General features: G+C 40.0%; 1 protein-coding gene across 3 annotated transcripts in view; it reads left to right on the forward strand.

The window, feature by feature from the left end:
- The first annotated feature begins 1,448 nt into the window (after window positions 1-1,448).
- FIBCD1 (fibrinogen C domain containing 1) overlaps window positions 1,449-23,849 on the forward strand; it is a 483,657-nt gene continuing 461,256 nt past the window's right edge. Inside the window, exons 1-2 of one of the 3 annotated variants that reach the window (XM_077478038.1) lie at window positions 1,449-1,596; window positions 6,166-6,240. In XM_077478038.1, the coding sequence (XP_077334164.1) occupies window positions 6,169-6,240 (72 nt within the window). In that variant the 5' untranslated portion in view covers window positions 1,449-1,596; window positions 6,166-6,168. Of the gene's footprint in view, window positions 1,597-1,803; window positions 2,226-6,165; window positions 6,241-23,849 lie in introns of those variants that run through there. The other 2 variants (XM_077478046.1, XM_077478054.1) reach the window with 2 other exon arrangements.

Consider the following 23,849-nt stretch of genomic DNA (forward strand, 5'->3'; position numbering starts at 1 on the left):
TAACCACATGCCGAAAGACGGCTACAGTGCGGTCGGCTTATTCTGGGAGGGCGTCCATGGACATCCTCACAGAATCGTGACCGCCGGGTCCGGGGGCTGATAGCGGCCGTTTACCACGTGATCGCTCCGTCAAATGACAGAATCAGTCGGTACAGTAAGGGAGGAAGAGATTGTTTGCAGCGCTGTGGGCACTACAGATCCAGCCCACAACACTGCTCAGTGCCCATATTCTGCCACTGCCAGTACTGCCATACTCTGCAGCAATACTATGCAATACTCTGCAAACACTATGCAATACTCTACCAACACTATGCAATACTCTGCCAACACTATGCAATACTCTGCCAACACTATGCAATACTCTGCCAACGCTATGCAATACTCTGCCAACACTATTCAATACTCGCCAATACTCTGCCAAAACTCACCTATACTCGGCAATACATTTTTACTGAACTTTCAGTCTTTTTTGAGTTATAGTGCAAAAAATAAAAACCCAGTGGTGATTAAATACCACCAAAAGAAAGCTCTATATGTGTGAAAAAAGGACAAACATTTCATATGGGTACAGTGTTGTATGACTGAGTAATTTTCATTCAAATTGTGAGAGTACCGAAAACTGAAAATTGGTCTGGCTAGGAAGGGGGTTTAAGTGGCCAGTGGGTAAGTGATTAAACACCCGCTAGCGGCCGAAGAAGGGGTTAATAGCTTTGATTTCAATAGGCAGGGAGCTTTAGGAGCGGTGTATATAGTAACAGGAGAGGCACTTTGCAGGCGCAGTTTTTAGCGCTAAAACACCTGTAAAGCGTCTCAGTTAGAAAATTGCCTATGTGTATTTAAATCTGTGCATCTAACACTTCCCCCCCCCCCCACCAGATTAGCAATGCTGCTGTCGCAAGGTGCCCCCTGTGCTCCTTCATCCAGAGTGGGGGGGGAGCTCTAATACAGGAGGTGTGTTACCGGCTAGATCCCCAGGTGAAAACAGAAAAAAGAAAAAAAGAGAAAACAAATGCAGCCACCACATCTAATGATTGGTAAGCTGCAATATATTCCATTTTTGGTTTTCAATCGAATAGCACTTTAAGTCTTCTAGGCACAATCAAGCAGCTCTGCTGTTTCGATTCTGATGTTTCTTGACTGCCTTCATCCAGATTTACAACATCTCTCAAAAGCTGACATGCCAGTTTAGAGTGGACTGACCCTTTAAATGAATAAAACTGACACGCTCTGTAAACTTCTTTAAAAAACAAAACAAAAACATATATATATATAATAGAACCATTATTAAATGCTAGGTGCAATAATAAATGTACATCATATGGAAGAAAAAAAGTGCGGCTAAGAAATAAAGGATGGGGGGGGGGAGTCAGGGTGGTAGACGACTTCATTGACTAATATCACCATAATTGACAATTCTCTGAGACCTTTCTATCTCCAGCTCTAAGCTCATCCCAGCACTGCCCCCTACCCATTGTGAGCTGCCTTTTCCAAATGCATCTGAGCAAGAGGCAGAGAGAGCCTGAGCTGGGACAAGCTGAGCTCTAGTGATGGAGACATCTCTTGTTCTATGCGTGACTCCTCAGTATATTTAGGAAGGTAAGTGCTTTTCCCTGGACTCTATTATCCCCGTCTGCTTACATCTTTATCCTGCATCCCTCCCCTGCATCCCTCTGCTGGTGTGGGAATGATTGCGGTGCTTTGCTCGTGTCCGATCTTTGCATATGCAGCAGCAGAGTTGGATTGGGGGGGGAGCAGTCTGTGTTGGAGTTTCCCTACACCAGCAGAACTGTGGGGGCTGCAGAGCTTGGAATGGGAGCTGTTTGTTCCTTCTCATTAGACTTCCACACAAAAGCAGATTAAAGATTTGTGAATTAGCAGCTGAGGCTGCTTTAGGCAGATTAAGTAGAAAGGAGAGGGAGAGAGAGACAGAAAAGAAGTTGACACAGGAGAGAGCCAAAAGGTGTGCTAAGGAGAGAATAAAGGCATTGGTAATAAGAGAAAACAAAAGGAGGGCGATAGGAAAAGAGAAGAGAAAATAAGAGGGGCAGCCTGGATCCAAGACGTGGCGGAGGGTGAAGGAGATCGTGTCGAAATCAGCACATTGCATTCTGGATTGCCTTAGCCAGAGGAGTCCCATCTGCTAGACTAGACCGTGCAGGTAGGACAGGGATTAGTCCGGGAGAGTTGGTCCAAGCAATTTCAAATGGGTAGAATGACCAGACCAGGTGAGTGAACATGGTCTGTCCATCTGTGTTTTAGACCTACCTGAATTGGCCTTAGAACTTGTGTCACCAAATGAAATTATAAGCTCCAATGGCGCAAGGACTGAACTATCTATCCATCTACCCTACCTATGTCTTGCATTCTATATCTCTTCTTCTTGTCTCAAATTCTCCATGATCCACCATCATCTCAATCTGTTTGCAGTGAATTCTAATACTTGTGGGTGCTTGTGTCACTACATTAGATTGTAAGCTCCAATGGCGCAGGAACTGAACTATCTATCTATCTACCCTACAGTACCTATGTCTTGCATTCTGTAGCCCCTCTTTTTCTCGCACCTTCTCCTTGATCCACCATCATCTCAATCTGCTTGCAGTGAATTTTAGTACTTGTGGGTGCTTGTTTCACTACATTAGATTGTAAGCTCCAATGGCGCAAGAACTGAACTACCTATCTACCCAACCTATGTCTTGCGTTCTGTATCCCTTCTTCTTCTCTCACCTTCTCCGTGATCCACCATCGTTTCAATCAGCTTGCATTGCATTTTAATACTTGTGGGTGCTTGTGTCATTACATTAGATTGTAAGCTCCAATGGCACAAGAACTGAACTACCTCTCTATCCATTTATCCTATCTATGTCTTGCGTTCTGTAGCTCTGCTTCTTGTCTCACCTTCTCCATGATCCACCGTCATCTCAATCTGTTTGCAGTGAATTTTAATACAGGTTCTGTTCACACAACCTCTTAATTAACTCACTATATGTATCTCTCGCTCTCTAACTATATATAGCTCTTTGCATTACTGGATGCGAGTGTGGTACCCACCTTGTTGCTGGCAGTGATAGCATGTTATTTGAGAGACAGTGCGTGCAACAGCAGTACATCAAACGCACAGGGAGCTTGTGATTACCGGGGATATATGGCATCCAGTAAAGCGGCATATTGACTATGTCACTTTTTGATTAGCGAGGTATATGTATTTGTGTTTTACTCCTTTGCTATTGATTCTGGAAATGTAAAGTACTTGTGTTTCTGGGCACATCTGCTGGAGGGAGACTGTGATAGCTGGAGAGTATACGGCTCCATAGGAGTTGTGCCTGTGCAATATATATATATTAATAGAGCTGCCTGTGCAATACATATTAATAGAGCTTGTAGAGTGTATGCAGCCAGTTGCTTTACTAACGCACAACAGGAGCGTCAGTGCCTGTGTAGTCGTGGAATAGGATGCAAAAAAAAAAAATGACGAATTTGACAAAAGGAGATTGCCCTGCAAAATCATTGCTCCTGTGATGTATGGGAATTAATAAACTTGGGTCATTCCCACCCTGAACACAAGCAGTGCTCCGATGGATCTTCTCAAAGCCTGAATTCTTTGTATGTCTTCAGGTCCTGCAATACACAAATACGCCACCCTTTAGCTAGTAGTGCTTGCATTTAGTGCCCTCCTGATGTAGTTCAAGACGTTGTGTAAATTGGTTAGTCCATCAAAAACATTATTTACATTTTGAGTGAAGGGTGGACCAAAACATTTATGGCTTTTTTTTTTTCTGGAGTTCCAGCAGTAAGATACTGACACAGGGTTGTCATCTTCATCATGAAATCTAATTTTTCCTGCTGCAGAAGTCTTACTCTGTCTGCTGCAAAAAGCTATCTCCACTGTGTACTCTAAGAGGAAAAACCTAAAAAAGGAGAGATATCCTTAAAAGGGACGTGGGCCAGTGAGCAGGCCAGGAATATGAGTTCTACCAAGAGATGCAAGAAGTTGTGGGCATTCCCACCTACTCTTTCATACTGAAACAACATATCAATTTCTGATGGATTGAGTCCTTAGCCCTCATTTACATTGACTGCGGCTTTGAAATCATGCAACTTCATCTGAAATCACACAATTTCAATGTCAATGTGACTTCGGGTTGCCACCTCAACCCTTTCAAAACAGAACACTAATATTAATTACACAGGTTCTGTGGCTGATTAAGGTGGTAATTAAACTCACTTAGTGCCTTATGTGCATTAAATTAGCCTCCGAACCTGTGTAATTTATTATGTTTTTGGGTTTAAAGGGATGAGGTGGCAACCTTAGGTGCAACTTAGAAGACATCTGTGCGGCTTTTTTGCACCCGAAATCACCAAAAGTAGTGTAGGAACTACTTTTTCAAATTGACTCGGCACCACACCGATTTTTAACAGTGTAATTGCTGGCAATAAGGTTTGACTTGTCAAATCGCATGACAAGTCACTCCAATGCGAACGAGGGCTTAATGCGGAGACTGTTAGAATTATTCAAAAGCAATAATAAATTTGTTGAACACAGTGCTCTACAGAAACTCAATCAGATCCGTAGATTCTGGTCAAATTGGTTAGAGATTAAATCTGATTGAATGCTATGAGCATCAACACCAGGGATATGCAATTAGTGGACCTCCAGCTGTTGCAGAACTACAGGTCCCATGAGGCATAGCAAGACTGACAGCCACAAGCATGACACCCAGAGGCATAGGCATGATGGGACTTGTAGTTTTGCAACAGCTGGAGGTGCACTAATTGCATATCCCTGGTATACACTTTCCATATTGCACCTTGCCATTATTCGATAAAGTTGTGTCTTTTTATGCTAGAGATGAATTCTGATTGGATGCTAGGAGCTTCTACACTTTGCATATTTCTCATTTCCGTTATTCAATAAAGTTGTTTTATGCTAGAACATAAAGGGCTAATATTCATAAATACATAGGGGTTGATTTACTAAAACCAGAGAGTGCAAAATCTGGTGCAGCTGTGCATAGAAGCCAATCAGCTTCTAACATCAGCTTGTTCAATTAAGCAAAAAACCTGGAAGCTGATGGTTTAACCTCCCTGGTGGTATGATTATTTTGGATTTTAGGTGCTAAAAGCGGTACAATTATTTTGCATGAAAATTTGGCGTTTTATATTGTAGTCCTGTAATTCTTAGTAATAACTCTCTTAAATCTGTCCAAACCAGAGTCTAGCAGACATCCCGGGTATATTTTGAAAAATGAAATCATAAATTATAATATAATAAATAACTATAAATAATTGTACCAAATAATAATATAACAATAATAAAAATTATTCAATAATGTAATCAAATCAAAAACACAGAAATTTGCTCAGTTGCAGAAATGTCACTGTCATTACTTTTCAATATTTGATGACGGATCTCCCCACAAATCGATGTCGCTCAATTCTGCGAGTGATTCCAATTTATTATCGCTATTTTCTAGCTGGTCTAAAACCATTTTTGATGTAAAGGGACAGTTTTGGTTGCTATGGACAATCTCCAGTTTCCAGGCATAAAGAACAGTTTTTATAATGTAAAACTGCATGCAGAACACTGGACAGACCACTAGGGACAAAGGGGATGTGAAATATTTACATACAGCAATGTATTCTGTAAGATTACATTATACTGTGTGTTTCACTTTTTGAATTTGGCGCCGATCTCCGTCCCCATGCGTCGCAACGCTCACAGGGAACAGAGATCGGCTCCGTGATAGATCAAGCGAGACACGGCTCGCTCGTACAGCGGGGAGACAACGCTGGATCCGAGGGAGAAGGTAAGTAAACCGTTACCGGGTTACCGCTAATGGTACAAAAATTCCACCCCGAGCCAGACTCGGGAAGACCGTCAGGGGGGTTAAAGAGCTGCACCAGATTTTGCATTCTCCAGTTTTAGTAAATCAAACCCAAAGTGTATAAAGGGAGACTGAGAAGGTTTTACCGAATGCTATAACATTTTGGTAAAATTTTATTCAGTTTACAGTTTATTATTATTTTACAGTTTATTTTAGCTTGGCTCTAAACTTTTATTACTATAGAATTAGATTTTCTTCAGAAGGAATACACAAGTGTTTACATAGAGTTACTATAAGAAATATATGTGACATGGATGTGTCATGGTGTGCTTTGCCTTGACAGAACATGGGCAGTGATCGCTGGAAGAACATTGGAGGCTCCCCACAGATGGAGGACACTGTACAGGAAAAGTCACAGGTACGTTTGTTTGGTTCATTACTATATGGAAGGACTTATTACTGCAGAAGTCATTGTATATAAACAAGGAAATTTCCCATGATTAACCCAAAAAAGTATATAAGCGCAAAATTTCCTTTAAATATGAAATTGAACAGAAGGCACAGGGGTTGATTTACTAAAAATCTGGTGCATAGAAACCAATCAGCTTCCAGGTTTTTTTTGTCAAAGCTTAATTAAACAAGCTGAAGTTAAGCCATGGGTTGAATTCTGAACTAATTTTCTTTCAAAAATCATAACTAAGAATTTCCATTTGAATTTCGCACCATTAAAGGGGGCTTAAGGCAACTGCCAATTTTCGTGCGGCCATCACATTTGATTGATCAGGCATGTTGGAAATGTTTTGAAAAACAAATAAATTTCTAATCAAAGATGGGAGAATCGCGCAAGAAATATAATGAAAAAATGCACATGAGACGTGACCTGGAAAGAATAGAAGATTCCCAGCCACAAAAATTATTTTTTGTAGCAACATGAGGCTGACATTGAATGTTTGGTTGGTTGAATTTCCAAATCAATGGTGACACCATCGGATTACACAATATACGAAATTTCAGATTTTCCCCAAAAAATGTGTTCAGAATTTGACCCATGTATGATGTCGCATTAGAAGCCGATTGCTACAGTGCACAGCTGCACCAGACTTTGCACTCTTTAGCTTTAGTAAGTCTGGCCCCACGTTATACAATTTTCCTGTACTAATTTTCTTAAGCCCAGGTTCACATTGGAGCAATTTGGCATGCGATTTGACATAAAAATATAAAATTGCATGCCAAATCGGCGGCAATCATTGGCAATAGCACGTCTGAATTGGTGCGGCGCCGCATTTGTGGCGCCTCACCGATTCCCAAAAGTAGTTTCTGCACTAATTTTGTTGACTTCCGGGTGCGACTTCAATACACATCTGTGCAGCAACCTGCACAAAAGTCTCTGAAATCGGCCCCCAAGTCGGGAATGACATGCGGGAATGAAATTTCATTCCCGCTGTCACTGTGAACCTAGTCTTAGATTTACCAAACCTAAACACTTTCAATTTGTATGCCCATCCAGCAGGCACTTGTTCTACATATTTGAAGGTAAATCTAAAAGACATTCAATAAGAAAATTGTATAATGTATGTCCAGCTTAAGTCAACCCCTTAGAGTCACAAGTATACTTTGCTAGTATAAGTATTCAATTTATGCAAAATATAGCAACCTTAATTTAGAGGCGCTTAAAAGGCAATGCCCCTTTCGTGGGGGAAAAATAATTAGCAAATGAAAAAAAAATATATGATAGCGTATAATATACAATTGCAACTCAAGTCATATTGTAATTGAATGTTATTAAAATGTCCTTTCCTTTACAATCTGCAGCTCTGTAATTTTCTGTAAAATGCAATGCAATATGGCTACCTGGAGGCGTTCTGTACACAGGTAGTATACAGAACGCCACCAGATATGCCATTTCCTGCTTGTGTGATTGACTCACTGATTTTCCCAGAAGTCTGTGCTAAGATACAAGTCAGATTTTGAGCATCCAATGCAACAAAAATATCATTTTTGGTGAGGTACTCCCAATAGGAAATCACATCCAGAGGGATGCAGACCCTGCACGTTTCCTTAATTAGAGCCCTGCAGGTGCAGCAGTTGATTCATAATTATAAAATCACTCCCATGCCGATTCACTGGGCACATGTACACAGAAAAACGGCTATTCCAAAAGGTAGGAATCTGCAACAACGTTTGTAAAATCCTTGCAATGTACATAGATCACCCAGAGGGGAATGTTTTTTTTTTTTTTCCACAACAAAAGTGGAGTTACGCTTTAATTGATTGTTCAAGTGACACTGCAAAGAAGGCATTGAATTCTCTTGTCTCCTGCTGCCTACACTGCCCCATGTCTGCAGATGTAGGGTACAGGGTACAGGCAAGATTTTCAGCTAGCAGTTTTTCTTTACTGTTGGCAGAGCAGGCAGCAGGAGAGGTAAGAATTCCATATCTTCTTAGCAGGGGACCTTTTTTTTGATTGATTTAGGCAGCAGCGTTGCTTTAAGTCCATTTTAATTAAGGTATATGCAAAAATAATAATTGAAATCCCATATAAGATGCAATTTGATAATGTCATTTCAAAAAGTCCTTCTCAATTGTTTTTAAATCTGCAACTTTAATTGAAATGAAGGTCATTGTTCATATACTTCTTGTTAAAAAGTGACAACACAGTGGGGGAGATTTACTAAAACTGGTGAACTCAGAATCTGGTGCAGCCGTGCATGGCAGCCAATCGGCTACAGTAAAACGTTGATTTGAGAGTGTTTTGCAAGACCCGCAAAATTTTTGAAAATAAATTTTGACTTGATATACAAGTAGCGTCATGTCACAACTGAGTATAAAAGAGCAGAGAGGCGCCTCTAAAGTCCCATACACACTATCAGATTTTCTGCTGATTATTGTTTTCAGATTTAACAATACCATGTAGTGCAAGGGCCTGCCTGATTGCAAACACACTGAAACTCCTAAGGATTGACCTCATATTATATGGTTTTGGTAAATCTAAAGGAAAAAAATCAGCAGAAAATCTGATCGTGTGTATGGGGCTTTAGTGTAGCAATATGGTTACATTTAACCACTTCAGCCCCGGAAGAATTTACCCCCTTCATGACCAGAGCACTTTTTGCGATTCGGCACTGCGTAACTGACAATTGCGTGGTCATGCGACGTGGCTCCCAAACAAAATTGTCGTCCTTTTTCCCCCCACAAATAGAGGTTTCTTTTGGTGGTATTTGATCACCTATGTGGTTTGTATTTTTTGCGCTATAAACAAAAAAAAGCGTAAATTTTGAAGAAAAAAAAACACATTATTTTTTACTTTTTGCTATAATAAATATTATATAATAAATATCCCCAAAAAATATTTTAAAAAAAAAATTTCCTTCAGTTTAAGCCGATACGTATTCTTCTACATATTTTTGGTAAAAATAAATCACAAAGTTATAGCATCTACAAAATAGAGGATAGTTTTATGGCATTTTTATTGATAATTTTTGTTTTTTTTACTAGTAATGGCAGCGATCAGTGATATTTATCATGACTGCGACATTATGTCGGACACATGGGACAATTTTGACACATTTTTGGGACCATTGGCATTAATATAGCGATCAATGCTAAAAAATTGCATTGATTACTGTGTAAATGTGACTGGTAGTGAAGGGGTTAACCACTAGGTGGCGCTGTAGGGGATAAATGTGTCCTACGGAGTGATTCTAACTGTGGGGGGAGGGGCTGTGTGTGACACGACACTGATCACCGCTCCGTATTACAGGGAGAGCTGATCAGTGACAGTGTCACCAGGCAGAACGGGGAGATGCTTGTTTACATTAGCATCTCTCCGTTCTTCCTCACTGTGAGAAAACACGGGACCCGGAGCTCCTGGCGGGCATGCTCGCGAGCTGCTTCTTAAAGGGTAACGTACAGGTATGGTAATCTGCCTGTCCGTGCCCTTCTGCTGCAGTATATCTGTGTGAGGCAGTCCGAATCGGTTAATGAAGGTACAACATTTAGCAACTCACATGGTTGATGATTAAAAGAGGCACATCTAAGTATGCAGGCATTCGGGTAGAGCTGTCCACTTAGACTGTCCCCCACACCGCCATCAACGTCATCCCTTCCAGGCTGCACTCCACGGGGGGTTCAAGCCTTGCTTTCAGATCACTCTACTGCAGGGTAGTCTTCCCGGTCACGATTGCAGAATGACAGCGGTGAGAGCCGGCGGTGTGCAGGATGGTCTATGTGAACTGCTCTATCCCCCGGATGCCTGCATACATAGATGTGCCTCTTTTAATCATCAATCATGTGAGTTGCTAAATGTTGTACCTTCATTAAACTTAGCCATATTACTACACTTAGAGGCGCCTCTCTTCTCTTTTATACTCTGTGGTTTTGCTTCTAATCCCCTTGTGGAGGCTGCTATTTGTGGATGGACATTTTATGGTTACACAACCCATCAAATTGCTATAATCTTTTATATGGACTATAAACTGAAGGACCTATGAATAAATAGTTGTGGAACGAATCATTTAAGTTTACATTATTTCTTATGGGGGAATTCGCTTTCATATACAAGTGCTTTGGATTACAAGCATGTTTCTGGAACGAATTATGCTTGCAATCCAAGTTTATACTGTACTAGCTTCAGCTTGTTCACTTAGGCTTTGAAAATAAAACCTGGAAGCTGATTGGTTTCTATGCAGAACTGCACCAGATTTTGCCCCATGCAGTTTTAGTAAATAACCGTCCCTGACTCCTACTTGTCACCCTATCACTAGACATGGGCGCCGTCAAAAAATTTGTTTAGTTTTGTTCTGTTTCGTATGAAAAAAAAATCGTAACTCGTGTACGAAATTCAATTTGGATTCGTACGAAATACTAATTTTCGTTACATTCGTAAACTTTTCGTAAAAAAAAAACAAAAGTTCGATATGATGAATTTCTCATTATGAGGGGTTCCCACCATCCCTGTGCTGTACTGACTTCATGGGTTTTTAACCTTTAGGTTTGTTAACTTTTCATAACAATTACGAACGTTCGCTATGATGAATTTATCATTATGAGGGGTCCCTCTGTACACCTGCTGTGCCCATTATTAGGGGTCCCCACCATCCCTGTGCTGTGCTGATTTCCTCTGATTGGTGAACAAAACACCAGTCATGATTCTGTTAATTTGGATCCGAAATTCTGAAATTCGTTAACGAAATTTCGTATGAAATTTGTAAGCATAGAAATTCCCATAGGGTTCCCACCATCCCTGTGCTGAGTTCCCAGGTTTGTACACCCGCTGTGCCCATTATGAGGGGTTCCCACCATCCCTGTGCTGAGTTACCGGGTCTGAGTGTACACCCGTTGGCCCCATTATGAGAGCTTTCCACCATCCCTGTGCTGTGCTGACTTCCTCTTATTTCATGTTTCTGTTAATTTGAATCCGAAAGTCATTAACAAAATGTCATATTTCGTATAAAATTCGTAAGCACAGAAATTCCCCATAGGGTTCTCACCATCCCTGTGCTGACTTCCTGGGGTTTTAACTTTTAGGTTCATTAACTTTTCGTAAAACAATTACGAATTTTCGTTATGATGAATTTATCATTATGAGGGGTTCCCACCATCCCTGTGCTGACTTCCTGGGTTTTTAACTTTTAGGTTCGTTAACTGTTACGAATTTTCGTTATGAATTTGGATCCGAAATTCGTAAACAAAATTTTGTACGGAATTCGTATGCATAAAAATTTGTATTTCGGATTTGTACGAACTTCCGGAAATTAGTACAAACGGCAAAACCTATCACACTAGGCTTTAGATTGGGGCTGCAAGTGACCACTTGAACATAAATTGCACAGACACAGTCCACCAAGTATTCTGGAAAAAATGGAAATTGTATATATAGATTTAGATGGAAATAGATTTCTATCTACCTCAAAATGCAAACTATAATGATTCCATATGTGATGTTACGTTGTAGTGTTGTAGAACATAAATCAATGTTAAAAATGTTTTTACCTTTTGCCGTAATGTTGTCATTGCTGAGTAATCACTTGGGTACCAGTCAATTTCCAGCCCTATAGCAGAGAGCGGTGTGGAATTGAGAGCAGAAGTTAATGCTTTTATTGTGTCTTCGCACAATGCATATAAATATGCCTATGCTTATGCTTAGGATGGATTGGGGATTCAAAATCAAAAGGAAATCTGAGTTCTTCTGAGTATAAAATTCCCTCCAGGTTAACTATTTACATAGGAAAGGTTTTACTTATTTATTGTATATTTATTCTGTATTTCTTGTAATGATAATTTCTAGTTTTGTAAAAAGACACTATATCAGCAGCATCCTTTCAGATGTGCGAGTAAGCTACCAAAAATGCAAAACAACCAGATGACGAATTCTAAGGGATAGGCTGGGGATGCCATATCCCATCCAACAAGCTGTTGACTGCAGGATTCATAGAGAACAAATGAGCTGATAGGATTTTTTTAAATTAAATTTTTTATTTAATTTTACTTGGCTTCACAATTTCAATATGATACCGTCATCAGTAAGAGCAACTAAGTGTACCTAACTTTTATCAATCCAAAAAGCAGCTAATGCATAGCTCCCAACTGTCCCGGATTTTAAGGGACTGTCCACTTGGAACAAAGTCCCTCTTTCCTCCTTATTTGTCCCTCATATTGGTCTGATCTATATAAAAAGAGCTATTTATCTATCAAAAATTTGTTTCCCAGTGCTAAACCTTTCATCCAATTTCTACATTTCTGTAGGGTATAGGGTACAGGCAAGATTTTCAGCTAGCAGTTTTTCTTTACTGTTGGCAGAGCAGGCAGCAGGAGAGGTAAGAATTCCATATCTTCTTAGCAGGGGACCTTTTTTTTGATTGATTTAGGCAGCAGAGTTGCTTTAAGTCCATTTTAATTAAGGTATATGCAAAAATAATAAATGAAATCCCATATAAGATGTAATTTGATAATGTCTTCTGCTGCTCTACCAGGATTGGCTGTTCCACACCTCCGCATGATTTGGTATGCTGAAGTCATGTGGTTACTTTCCTGTCTTTTCACTGGATGTTAGAGATCATAGCAGAAGTTCAGTGTAAGAAATACACAGGAGAAAATGCATGTTGATAAGAGGAGTGTAGAGGTGGGCGGGAAGTCTACTGACATCACAACTCCACCAGTTCCAAACAACAGACCTGCCCACAGAATATGCAGTTTTCCTTGTCTCATAGCAGACAGAGGGGAGACATTTGACAAATAAGGATACATGCAGGAGGCATTTGTATCCTTATAGATAACCCCTATGGCAGTAGTTTAGAAAGGATGACACTGGGTTTACATCCACTTTAAGGTGGGTGTGGCAGCGGGTTTGTCTTATATCTACATACTTTTGCTAATAGGTTTCCCTCATCTCAGAATGTTGCAAGGTATGCTTAGTGTACACCTCTAGCCAAAACATTACTTTATCGCTTAACGTTATTTTTAACATTCTTTTATTTAAAAAAAAAAAAAAATTAAGGATTAACAGCCCCTGTCATGTTTTTATTACTAAGTCAGTCCAATGCTCAGAGCACCATACCCTTCTTGCCTCTTAGAAGATGCATTGCCAGTGGTGACACCTTTTTTGTAGCTCATTCACATAGAAAGCCAACCTACCATGCGGGTAAACCTCAAAAATGCAATGTATTGAGGTTGCATTTTAGAGTGATAATTGTAAAGTGCAAAAACATGCCAAAATGTGCAAAAAGAGACTTATTCATGGACATTTCGGGGCCTCATGGATCCTCTCTCAGGGTGGTATACAGTCAGTGAGGGGAAAAAAGTATTTGATCCCCTACTGATTTTGTACGTTTGCCCACTGACAAAGAAATGATCAGTCTATAATTTTAATGGTAGGTTTATTTTAACAGTGAGAGACAGAACAACAAAAATATCCAGAAAAAACGCATTTTCAAAAAGTTATAAATTGATTTGCATTTTAATGAGCAAAATAAGTATTTGACCCCTTCTCAAAACATGACTTAGGTGGCAAAACCCTTGTTGGCAATCACAGAGGTCAGACGTTTCTTCTAGTCGGCCACCAGGTTCGCACACAACTCGGGAGAGATTTTGCCCAACTCCTCTTTGCAGATCTGCTCCAAGAATAATGTTTCCACCTCCATTTTTGATGGTGTGAATGGTGTTATTGGGGTCATAGGCAGCATTCCTCCTCCTTCTCCAAACATGGCGAGTTGAGTTGATGCCAAAGTGCTCGATTTTGGTCTCATCTGACAACAACACTTGAGCAGGGAGATCTTGCGGGCGGTGCAGGACTTCAGTCCTTCACGGCGCAGTGTATTACCAATTGTTATCTTGGTGGCTATGGTCCCAGCTGCCTCGAGATCACTGACAAGATTCTTCAGTGTAGTTCTGGGCTGATTCCTCACCGTTTTCATGATCACTGAAACTCCACGAGGTGAGATCTTGCATGGAGCCCAAGACCGAGGGAGATCGACAGTTATTTTTCTGTTTCTTCCATTTGCAAATAATCAAACCAACTGTTATCACTCTCTCACCAAGCTGCTTGGCGATGGTCTTGTAGCCAATTCCAGCCTTGTATAGGTCTACAATCTTGTCCCTGACATCCTTAGACCACTCTTTCGTCTTGGTCATGGTGGAGAGATTGGAGTCTGATTGCTTCTGTGGACAGGTGTCTTTTATACAGGTAACAAGCTCAGATTAGGAACACCACCTTTAAGAGTGTGCTCCTAATCTCAGCTCGTTACCTGCATAGACGACACCTGGGAGCCAGAAATCTTGCTGACCGATAGGGGATCAAATAGTTATTTCACTCATTAAAAAGCAAATAAATGTATAACTTTTTTGAAATGCATGAAATGCTTTTCTAAATATTTTTGTTATTCTATCTCTCTCTTGTATCTCTGATACAAAATCAGCAGGGGATCAAATACTTTTTTTTTCCTCACTCTAACATGGATTGTTTGCACTTTAAAATGGAACCTCAACAAACCCATGTGGTATGTTTGCTTTCCATGTGAATGAGTTATATTACTTTATCACCATCAACCATGAAGCTTTTATTGCTGTCGTTGTTCCTGGGGAAATATGCATTTGTTCTTGAGCCCATTGGATGGAAATGTTTTTTGTCACTGGAACAGGAGGTAAGGGATACTTTTCTAATGGAGCCAAACAATGGTCTAAGAAGTGATTTCCACAGCTACTTCTTCTTGTGTCCCTGGGAAGCAGGTGAGGCAAGTGTCCCCAATCAGAATACGGGTACAAAACATAACAAAACAAAAATCCTCCACTACCCAGCTACACCCCCCCCCCCCCCCCCAAAAAAAGACACATCCATAGAGCTAGAATGTTAACCACCCGTATTTTAAGTCCACCAATCCCTTCCTTCCCACCACCTCCTATTACTGATGTCCTATATTAAAGCGGTTCTTCACCCTAAAGGGGAAGTTCCGCTAATCTGATCCCTCCCCCCCTCTGGTGCCACAATCGGCACCTTTCAGGGGGGAGGGGGTGCAGTTACCTGGATAATCCAGGTATCTGCACCCACTTCTGGGCAGTCTGCCGCAGACCCCCGCAGACGCTCCGCCCCCCGTTGTGTTCTGGGAAACACACAGTTCCCAGAGACACAGCGGGGGACCATAAGAGACGCGCAGCGTGACTCGCGCATGCGCAGTAGGGAACCGGGCAGTGAAGCTGTAATGCTTCACTTCCCGATTCCCTGACAGAGGATGGCGGCGCGGACAGCAGCGAGACGAGCGATCGCTTGTCATCTGCCGCCGACATCGCTGGACCCTGGGACAGGTAAGTGTGATTTTATTAAAAGTCAGCAGCTGCAATATTAGTAGCTGCTGGCTTTTAATATTTTTTTTTTTAGGTGCAGAACCGCTTTAAGAAACTCTAAAGCCTTGTGATCACAATCAGATTTTTCAATGGGAAATGTGTGACAGGCTGTTGGCGGAAAATCCAACCCTTTGTACGCTCCACCGGACAATTGTTGTCAGATTTTCCGTGGACAAATGTTGGATGGCAGGTTTATAAATTTTCCGCGGACAAATGTCTGTTGTCGAATTTTCTGAGCATGTGTACACAAGTCCATCGGACAAAAGTCCCAAGTACAAACACACATGCATGGAAGCAAGGATGAGCCAGAAGCAGTTGGTCTTGTAAACTAGCATTCGTAATGGAGAATTAACATTCGTGACGTGGCAAATTATGAAATCTCCAAATGCAGCGCATATTCTCTTCTTCTTTAATGGGATAATAATGGAGCTTTTTTTTTAACCACAACACCATTATCCCTTAGTTTTTACATCCATGTTAGTGTCCCTTGTTAATTTTAAATTGTATTTTTACAAATTGAACTGCCTACTTCCAAACTGTCAAGTAAAGCACATAGCCAAATATTATTCTCCACATTTTTTTTATTGTGCATTAATAAAATAAAACAAATAAACTTAGACATGCTATCTGCCAATAGAACAATAAACAAAAAGTGCATTCTATGCATCCAAAAATATAACAAATCAAATCATTATTATTCAAGCAAAAAATAAAAATAAAATAAAAGCATCAGGAATGTGTCCTGCTTCTTAATATAGGGGGTCAACAATGCCAAGAGTTGGTGAATGCAGGGGTCCGTCGTCCAGAGATAATTACAAAATCATCTGGATTATTCTCTTGGAGCTCCCGCAGCAAAGGCATATGACATAATTGGTCACGATTAATAAAGCAACCAATTTTTGGTCCAAGAAATCCTCCTCCTCCTCCTGTTCCTGGACTGAACTTGGGCCAAAGCAGTAACTCCAAGGCCAATAATAAATAACACGTTATCTCCTCCAATTCCGCAACATGTCTGGTTGACAAACGGCCATTCAGAAACTAACTGAAAAGCACAAAATGAAAAGCGCAAAATGGAAAGCGCAAATCAACACCCACCAAACTTCTAATAATGCCAAATTAGCAGAAGGAGCCCAAAGGGTGGCGCTAAAGAGCTGAAAAACCACGTAGTACATCACTATGTTCGTGTTTTTTCGCCGACAATTCCTTGCCGTTTGTATGCAAGACAAAATCCAGGCACACGCCTTCGGACAAAAGTCAGAGGTTTTGTCTGCAGAAAATCTCATTGTGTGCACGAGGCTTTAGATTTGTAAAATGAAAAGGAAACCCAATATTCATAGAAGACAGCTGTAAGCAGTCACCACATCCGGTAATGGAAACAATTAGATTAGATTTGTAAAATGAAACATGTTGGCCAGGCTGTTACTTTGTTTGCCTTTTTATATTTGACGTTATTGAACCACTTGTGTGCACTTATCCGAAGTAATAAATAAAGAATTCAGTAACTTTAAAAAAAAACATGCGCGCACACACACACACAAATGAGGTTCTAACTATTCCTTAGTCTACAATAAAAAAAAAAGTAGATTTAAAAAATATATGTAATTTTGGCTAGAGATGCACTTTACTATTAACATTGCTCCTTATCGTGAAAAGCAGTTTCTATGTAGAAAAATCCATGTGTTCTGAGTAATAGATATTAAGATATAGAAATCCATCAAGTGTGAGATCCATCTCGTCCTATTCAGTTTTTAGTCGTTGTTGTTAGCCACATTTATCTGGGAAATATCTGTGCTGCTATGTGAAATAACCCCCATTGTAATATAATTGGGTGAAATCAAAATGATAAATAAGATGAAAAATATTTAAATTCAGCACAACCACCCCCCCCCTTTTCTTTAAACATTACATTATACTTCATATAATATATGCATTTGTTTAATATTTCTTGTATATTGAGGTGTGGAAACACATATCAATACTGGGAGCAATCCAAGTATTGTGAGTATTTTCACTACATTTTATTAATTTTTTTGGTGCAATTCTCTTGTTCAATATTTTTATTGAAATTTGCATAAAAGAAGACAAAGTATAATAAGTATCGTAACATAGGATACATATATAATAGAATCATATCTATATATTCATAACTATAACTACTCTTACAGGATAGGATAAATCTAAATTCATAGCTACAATATAGGTTGGTTATAAACGTAAGGACCCAAATGAAGGTCAAAAATGATGTAGAGGATTTGTAAAGCATGCCTCCAGACCACCAATCCACCCCATAAGGGCACAAACTGTGGATGGGTGGGGGCATGGTTATCCAAAATTGGAAATGTTATTGCGTACAATAATTAGATTATGTGATATTAAAAAAAAGTGTAATGCTCCCCTTACAAATTATTAGCTATGTATAACAATGTACTCAATACTAATGAGATATAAGCCATTAAGTAAAACATTAAGGTATCCCAAAGTCGTCATTTGCATAGTAAACGAGAAAAGAAAAACAAGTAGAGTAAAGAAAGAATAGAATATAAGAACCAAACGGGCATTGTAATAATAGTGTTGAATACCAAATAAGGATTACATAGGTTTGCCCTTCATACAAAGGATATCCTAGAAAAACAGAGTAAAATGAGAAAAGAAAAGAAAAAAGAAATCTCTCAAAGTGGTGATCCGGCTCCAGAAAGTAATACTTCATTAATAAAACAAGGATTCTAGTAGGGCAACAACAATGAATGGTCAAATCATACTGAATTTATTAACACTATTATCTTCAATAGCTGTAATTTTAGCAAAAATTAGGACCTTGTTAATTCTATATCTGGCTTCTGCCATGATCAGAGTATTGGACTTCCATGCCTTGGCTATGGTTTGTTTGGCTGCAGTATTAATTTGAATGAGTATTTGGAATTGAGTCCAAATAAGTTTAGCCGGTTTAAGATTTAGAAGTGCCATGGCTGGGTCCGGAGCAATAGGGGTTTCTAAACTTTAGAGGCCATTACAAATATATTCTTCCAGAATTCTTGAGCTACCGGGCATTGCCACTATATGTGAAAGTGGGTATCTGGTGTAGAGCAACCTTGAAAGCAATTATTAGGATAAGATAGAGTAATTTTTTTTCTATTCTAGCTGGTACTAGATACCAACGTGTCAGAACTTTGAAATTAGTTTCCAAAGCAAAACAATTAGGAGGAGATGATTTGGTGGCTAACCAAATATTAGACCAGTCATTAATGTCAAACATTTATCCTATATCCTGTGCTCATTTAGCAGTATAAGAGGGTAGTACATCATTAGGAGTAGTAATGAGTTTCTGATATACAAATGAAATTAGTCCTCTGACGTGTGGGTCACTCATACAAACTGAGACATTTGATTAAGTGGTGTACCCTTCCTAAGGAAAGGAGTGTAGAAATTTTTGATTTGTAAATATCTAAATAATTCACTACTAGGGAGCCCATAATTTGCACATATTATACCAAATTTGTAGAAGTCCATGCAGAGAATGACTTTGTGAATTTTTAAGCAGGGTAAAAAGCGGGCTTCCCAAGAAAAGAAAAAAGGCATTATGTATGGATTGGAGTTTATGGGATTTACCAAACATATCCCAAATAGCCAATGAATGTTTTGTAATGGGGTTAGTAAGATGAAATCTATCTTTTGGCTGAAGCTACAACAACTAGGCCACAGAGATTGGGTCGCTATCGATAGATTCAATAGCTACCCACAAGGGTATTTCCTCTATAGAATGATATTTAGTTAATATTGATATTTGTGCTGCATGGTAATGAGGAGAAGTTTGGTAACCCCCACCCCACATCCCACATGATTTACTAAGATACAGACTAGACTTAGATATGCAGGGTTTAATATTGCCCCAAATGAAGGACATAGCTTTACGTTGTATGAGTCTTAAGAAGTATGATGGTAAAGAAATGGGAAGTACCCTAAACGTGTATAAAAACTTTGGCAGTATTGACATTTTTATATCATTTCTCAATCCTAACCATGATAATGGAAGAGAGGACCATTGTTTCATGAAGCCTACGACATGATTCAGCAGAGGTAGATAGTTGACTGCAAAAAGGTCAGAACGTGAGGATGTGAGATTCCTAAATATGGTAATTGACGAGAGACCCAATTAAATGGTAAAGAAATTTGAGCCTGTTGAAGGTCTGATTGTTTTAGAGAGACATTCAGTGCATTTGATTTTGTGGGGTTTACATATAGTCCAGAAATATGTAAAAATGTATCAAGTATGTTTAGAAGATTTATATTTTCTTTTTTTGTCTATGGTCTATTAGGTATTGGTGATTTGGTAGCGCAGCCATTTTTTTTTTTTTTTTACAAAAAAATATGTATATTAAATGTTACATCAATCACTGTGCAATATTACTAAGAAGGGTGCAAAGGCTCCAAAGTGTAATGAGCAAATATGGCTGCCCCCCATGTACATGTATATTTAAAAACTGTGCACAGACAGCATTTTTTTTGTCTTTTATTGAGTAGAGAATAAGCAAAGCTTGGAGTTTTTTTTGTTTCCTGTACAGTATTTATTCTATTGGGAAGGTTTCCCTTCACTTCCCATCCAGCGCCCAGATCCCAATAAATGTGTCAGATGCTCTGGATGCATCAAACACTCTATTAAGACCGTGCAATGTCACATGGAATTTTAGCAATCACAAACCAGTGAAAATGTCACTGTCAAGCTATTTTCTTATGGGATGTCATGCGATCTTCTCTGAAGGTTACATTAACAATTTACACAAACAGATTCTTTTACAAAACCAACCATGTGGCCCTCTGGACATGTCAGGAACTGCTCTTGAAGTTCCTTATATCTGGTTTACCACAACTTTTTTTAGATCGAAAACCAGACCAGACAAAACCAGTGTATCCTCAATGCCTTGACAAAATCAGCCTAAAATATGGACATCGCATAGCTCCCAACTGTCCCTGATTTTGAGGGACTGTCCCTGATTTGGAACAAAGTCCCTCTGTCCTCTTTCCTCCTCATTTTTGGTCTGATCTATATAGTTGTATAAAAAAGGCACTATTTAGCTTTCAAAAAGTGTTTCCCAGTGCTAAAGCTTTCATCCAAATTCTAAATTGCTGTATTTGCAAGTTTCAAAAGCCAGCATAAAAGAATAGCATAAAAATAGCACCAAAAAAAAAGCACTAGTGGGTTTAAAGTGGAGCTCCAGGCTCTTGCAGAAATAAATAGCCAGCAGCTACAAATACTGTAGCTGCTGACTTTTAATATAAGGACACTTACCTGTCAAGGAATCCATCGCTGTCTTCACCCGAGCTGATTTTTCAATCGGCTTTCGGGTGCTGCCGCCACCATCTCCACTGAGAATAACTGGCAGTGAAGCCACGTGGCTCCACAGCCAGCTCCCTACTACTCATGCGTGATGCATGCTGCGCTCTCTAATTGAGCCGGCTGCGGGTGAAGGAGGGGGGGGGCGAACTTCCAGGTGGGTTCCCCTTGGCAAACTCAGACGGAAGTGGGAGCGGGTACCTGTCAAAACCAGGTACCCACTCCACCCTCTCCAAAAAAAGGTGCCAAATGTGGCAGCAGAGTAGGCAGATAAGTGGGTCTTCCCCTTTTGGGTAGAGCTTAGTTTTAACTAGTATTTTTTTTCATTTAATGTCCCATACTTTTGGGAATAGGTGTCCCTCGTTCTTATCTCAAAAAGTTTAGGAGGTATGACATCAGTCATGCTTGACCAGTGAATTAAACCATGGCCACCCACTAAAGCCAGATTCCCAAAGTAATGTATGTGTTACCGCAAGGCGTACCAAGGCATGTCCTGTATGTTGGTGTGCCGCTTCATTCTGAATGGAACCCCAACCAACACACCTGCGTTGCATTGCAGCACAATGCATAGTGACACACTATTGTGCACTGCAATGCACCGCATTGCTAAAAAATAATGCCTGCACCTTTTTGGTGTGTTAAGATGCCCATTCAAAGGAAAGCTGTGTTAACCCACCACAAAGATGTAAATGGGCCCCCTAAGCCTGACCCTGGTTCCAATATGGCTGCCTGTGTTTTACCACATTTCTGACTTCCATAAAAGCAGCTGTGACTTCATGTCACTTGTCATTGTCTTACTAAACATGGATGCATTTGCATTCCGTACAAACAGAATGGGTTAACACATTTGGCATCTGCAGATGACTGACAGCAGCCATGCTTGTACATCACATAGACCTATTAATATACACCGCTTTCTCATACATTAAAGCCTGGAAATCAAACACCAACAAAACAGAGGAAAAGCTTCTCCTCGAAGGGATTACTGCAGAGATGGTGGGAAGCCGAAGGCACATCTGCTCCTAGAAGCACTTATATTGAGATATATGAAGATGAACCCATCCCAGGTATGTGAAGTCAAATAAGCATTAATAAAGCACTGAACAGGCCCTGTTCTGTACATAGCAGACAGTAAAAAAAGGAAGTATAGCTACTGTATGTGTGGCTGGAACCAGCCCAGTGATTGCTTAGAAAATACAAAGGAAACAGGGTGCCTCTATGGTTGGCAATACAAGTGTTTTTTTTTTTTTTTTTTTTATTCAACCAGCGGGTTGAATGAATGAAAATAGCTTGATTCTCCTATACACACCCTTGAGGTTAATGGGGGAATCCCTCCCATTGCGCTATTGCATTCTGAGTGTGGGGAGACTGTCCTATCATCAAAATACATTGATCAGCACCGCCAGCTATAGCCCACAGGCACTAATTAACCAGTTGCGGACCACCCACCATATTTTTACCGTGGCAGGGCGGGCGCTCTGCACCAGATCAGGTACCTAGTACGTGATCTGGCACTTTGGGGTCTGGGGCGCACACGTCGCGGCCACGACCTGCTCCCATTGTGACCAATCAGCGGGTCCGGTGGACGCAATGTTTGCAGGGACCCGCTGGTTGTTCAGGAGAATGGCAGACCGCCTGCCTATGTAAACAAGGCAAACCGCCGTTCTGTGAGAGGGGAATGTGCTGATCCTGTGTTCCTTCTGAGCAGGAGCACAGATCTTTACATTCCCCCAGTCAAAGCACATCTCCCACAGTTAGTAATCACCCCTAGGTAACACAGTTAACCCTTTGACCGCCCCTGACATTAACCCCTTCCCTGCAAGTGTCATTAGTACAGCGACAGAGTATATTTTTTAGCACTGATTATTCGTGTCACTGGTCCTCAAAAAGTGACAATAAGTGTCAGTTGAGTGTCTAGTTCGTCTGCATCGCAGTCCCACTATAAGTCGCTGATCACCACCATTACTAGTAATATATATATATATATATATATATATATATATATATATATACATATATATATAAACCATAGTCTGTAGCCGCTATAACTTTTGCACAAACCAATCAATATACACGTATTGAGATTTTTTTTATTTTTTTTTTACCAAAAACATGGAGCAGAATACATATTGGCCTAAATTGATAAAGAAATTCAATTTTTTTTATTGGGAATGTTTTAAAGCAGAAAGTAAAAAATATATATATATTTTTTTTTAAATTGTCTGCCTTTTTTTTGTACATAGCGCCAACAATCAAAACCATACAGGTGATCAAATACCACCAAAAGAAAGCTCCTATTTGTGGGAAAAAAAGGACATACATTTTATTTGGGTACAGCGTCGCACGTCCACGTAATTGTCAGTTAAAATAACGCAGCACCATATGGCAAAAATGGCCTGGTAATGAAGGGGGGTAAACTTTCCGGGGCTGAAGTGGTTAAAAGAAAATTTTCCAACATGCTGGTTATACACCAGTCAATCGATAGATCAACTTTTGTGCAATCAGCCTGCCCTTACATGGATTGAAATTTGGCCGGTCCCTGCTGAATCATCAGAATTTCGACCTATTTATGGCCAGTTTCACTAAATCTATAACTGTTCTCACATGAATGTACAATGCTCACCTCTAATATTGGGCAGGAAAACACAATACCGTGTAATTACGGCAAGCAGGCATAGATGGTGTTCTTTCAGACCATAAGGATGGAGTAGGTATTTGATGTCTCTCAAAGGGTGTTTAATAGATCACACCAAGTTGCTGTTGAAATGGCACAAAATAGCTTCTATGTGTAGTGATTAAAAACAGTGGAAACGTACCCACGTGGAAAAGCTTGCCTGGACAAGATGCCAGCAAACCACAGGAAT

Source organism: Lithobates pipiens, unplaced genomic scaffold, assembly GCF_037356315.1.
Source record: "Lithobates pipiens isolate NorthernLeopardFrog02 unplaced genomic scaffold, aLitPip1_a1.2 Scaffold_1, whole genome shotgun sequence".
NCBI classification, from domain to species: Eukaryota; Metazoa; Chordata; class Amphibia; order Anura; family Ranidae; genus Lithobates; species Lithobates pipiens.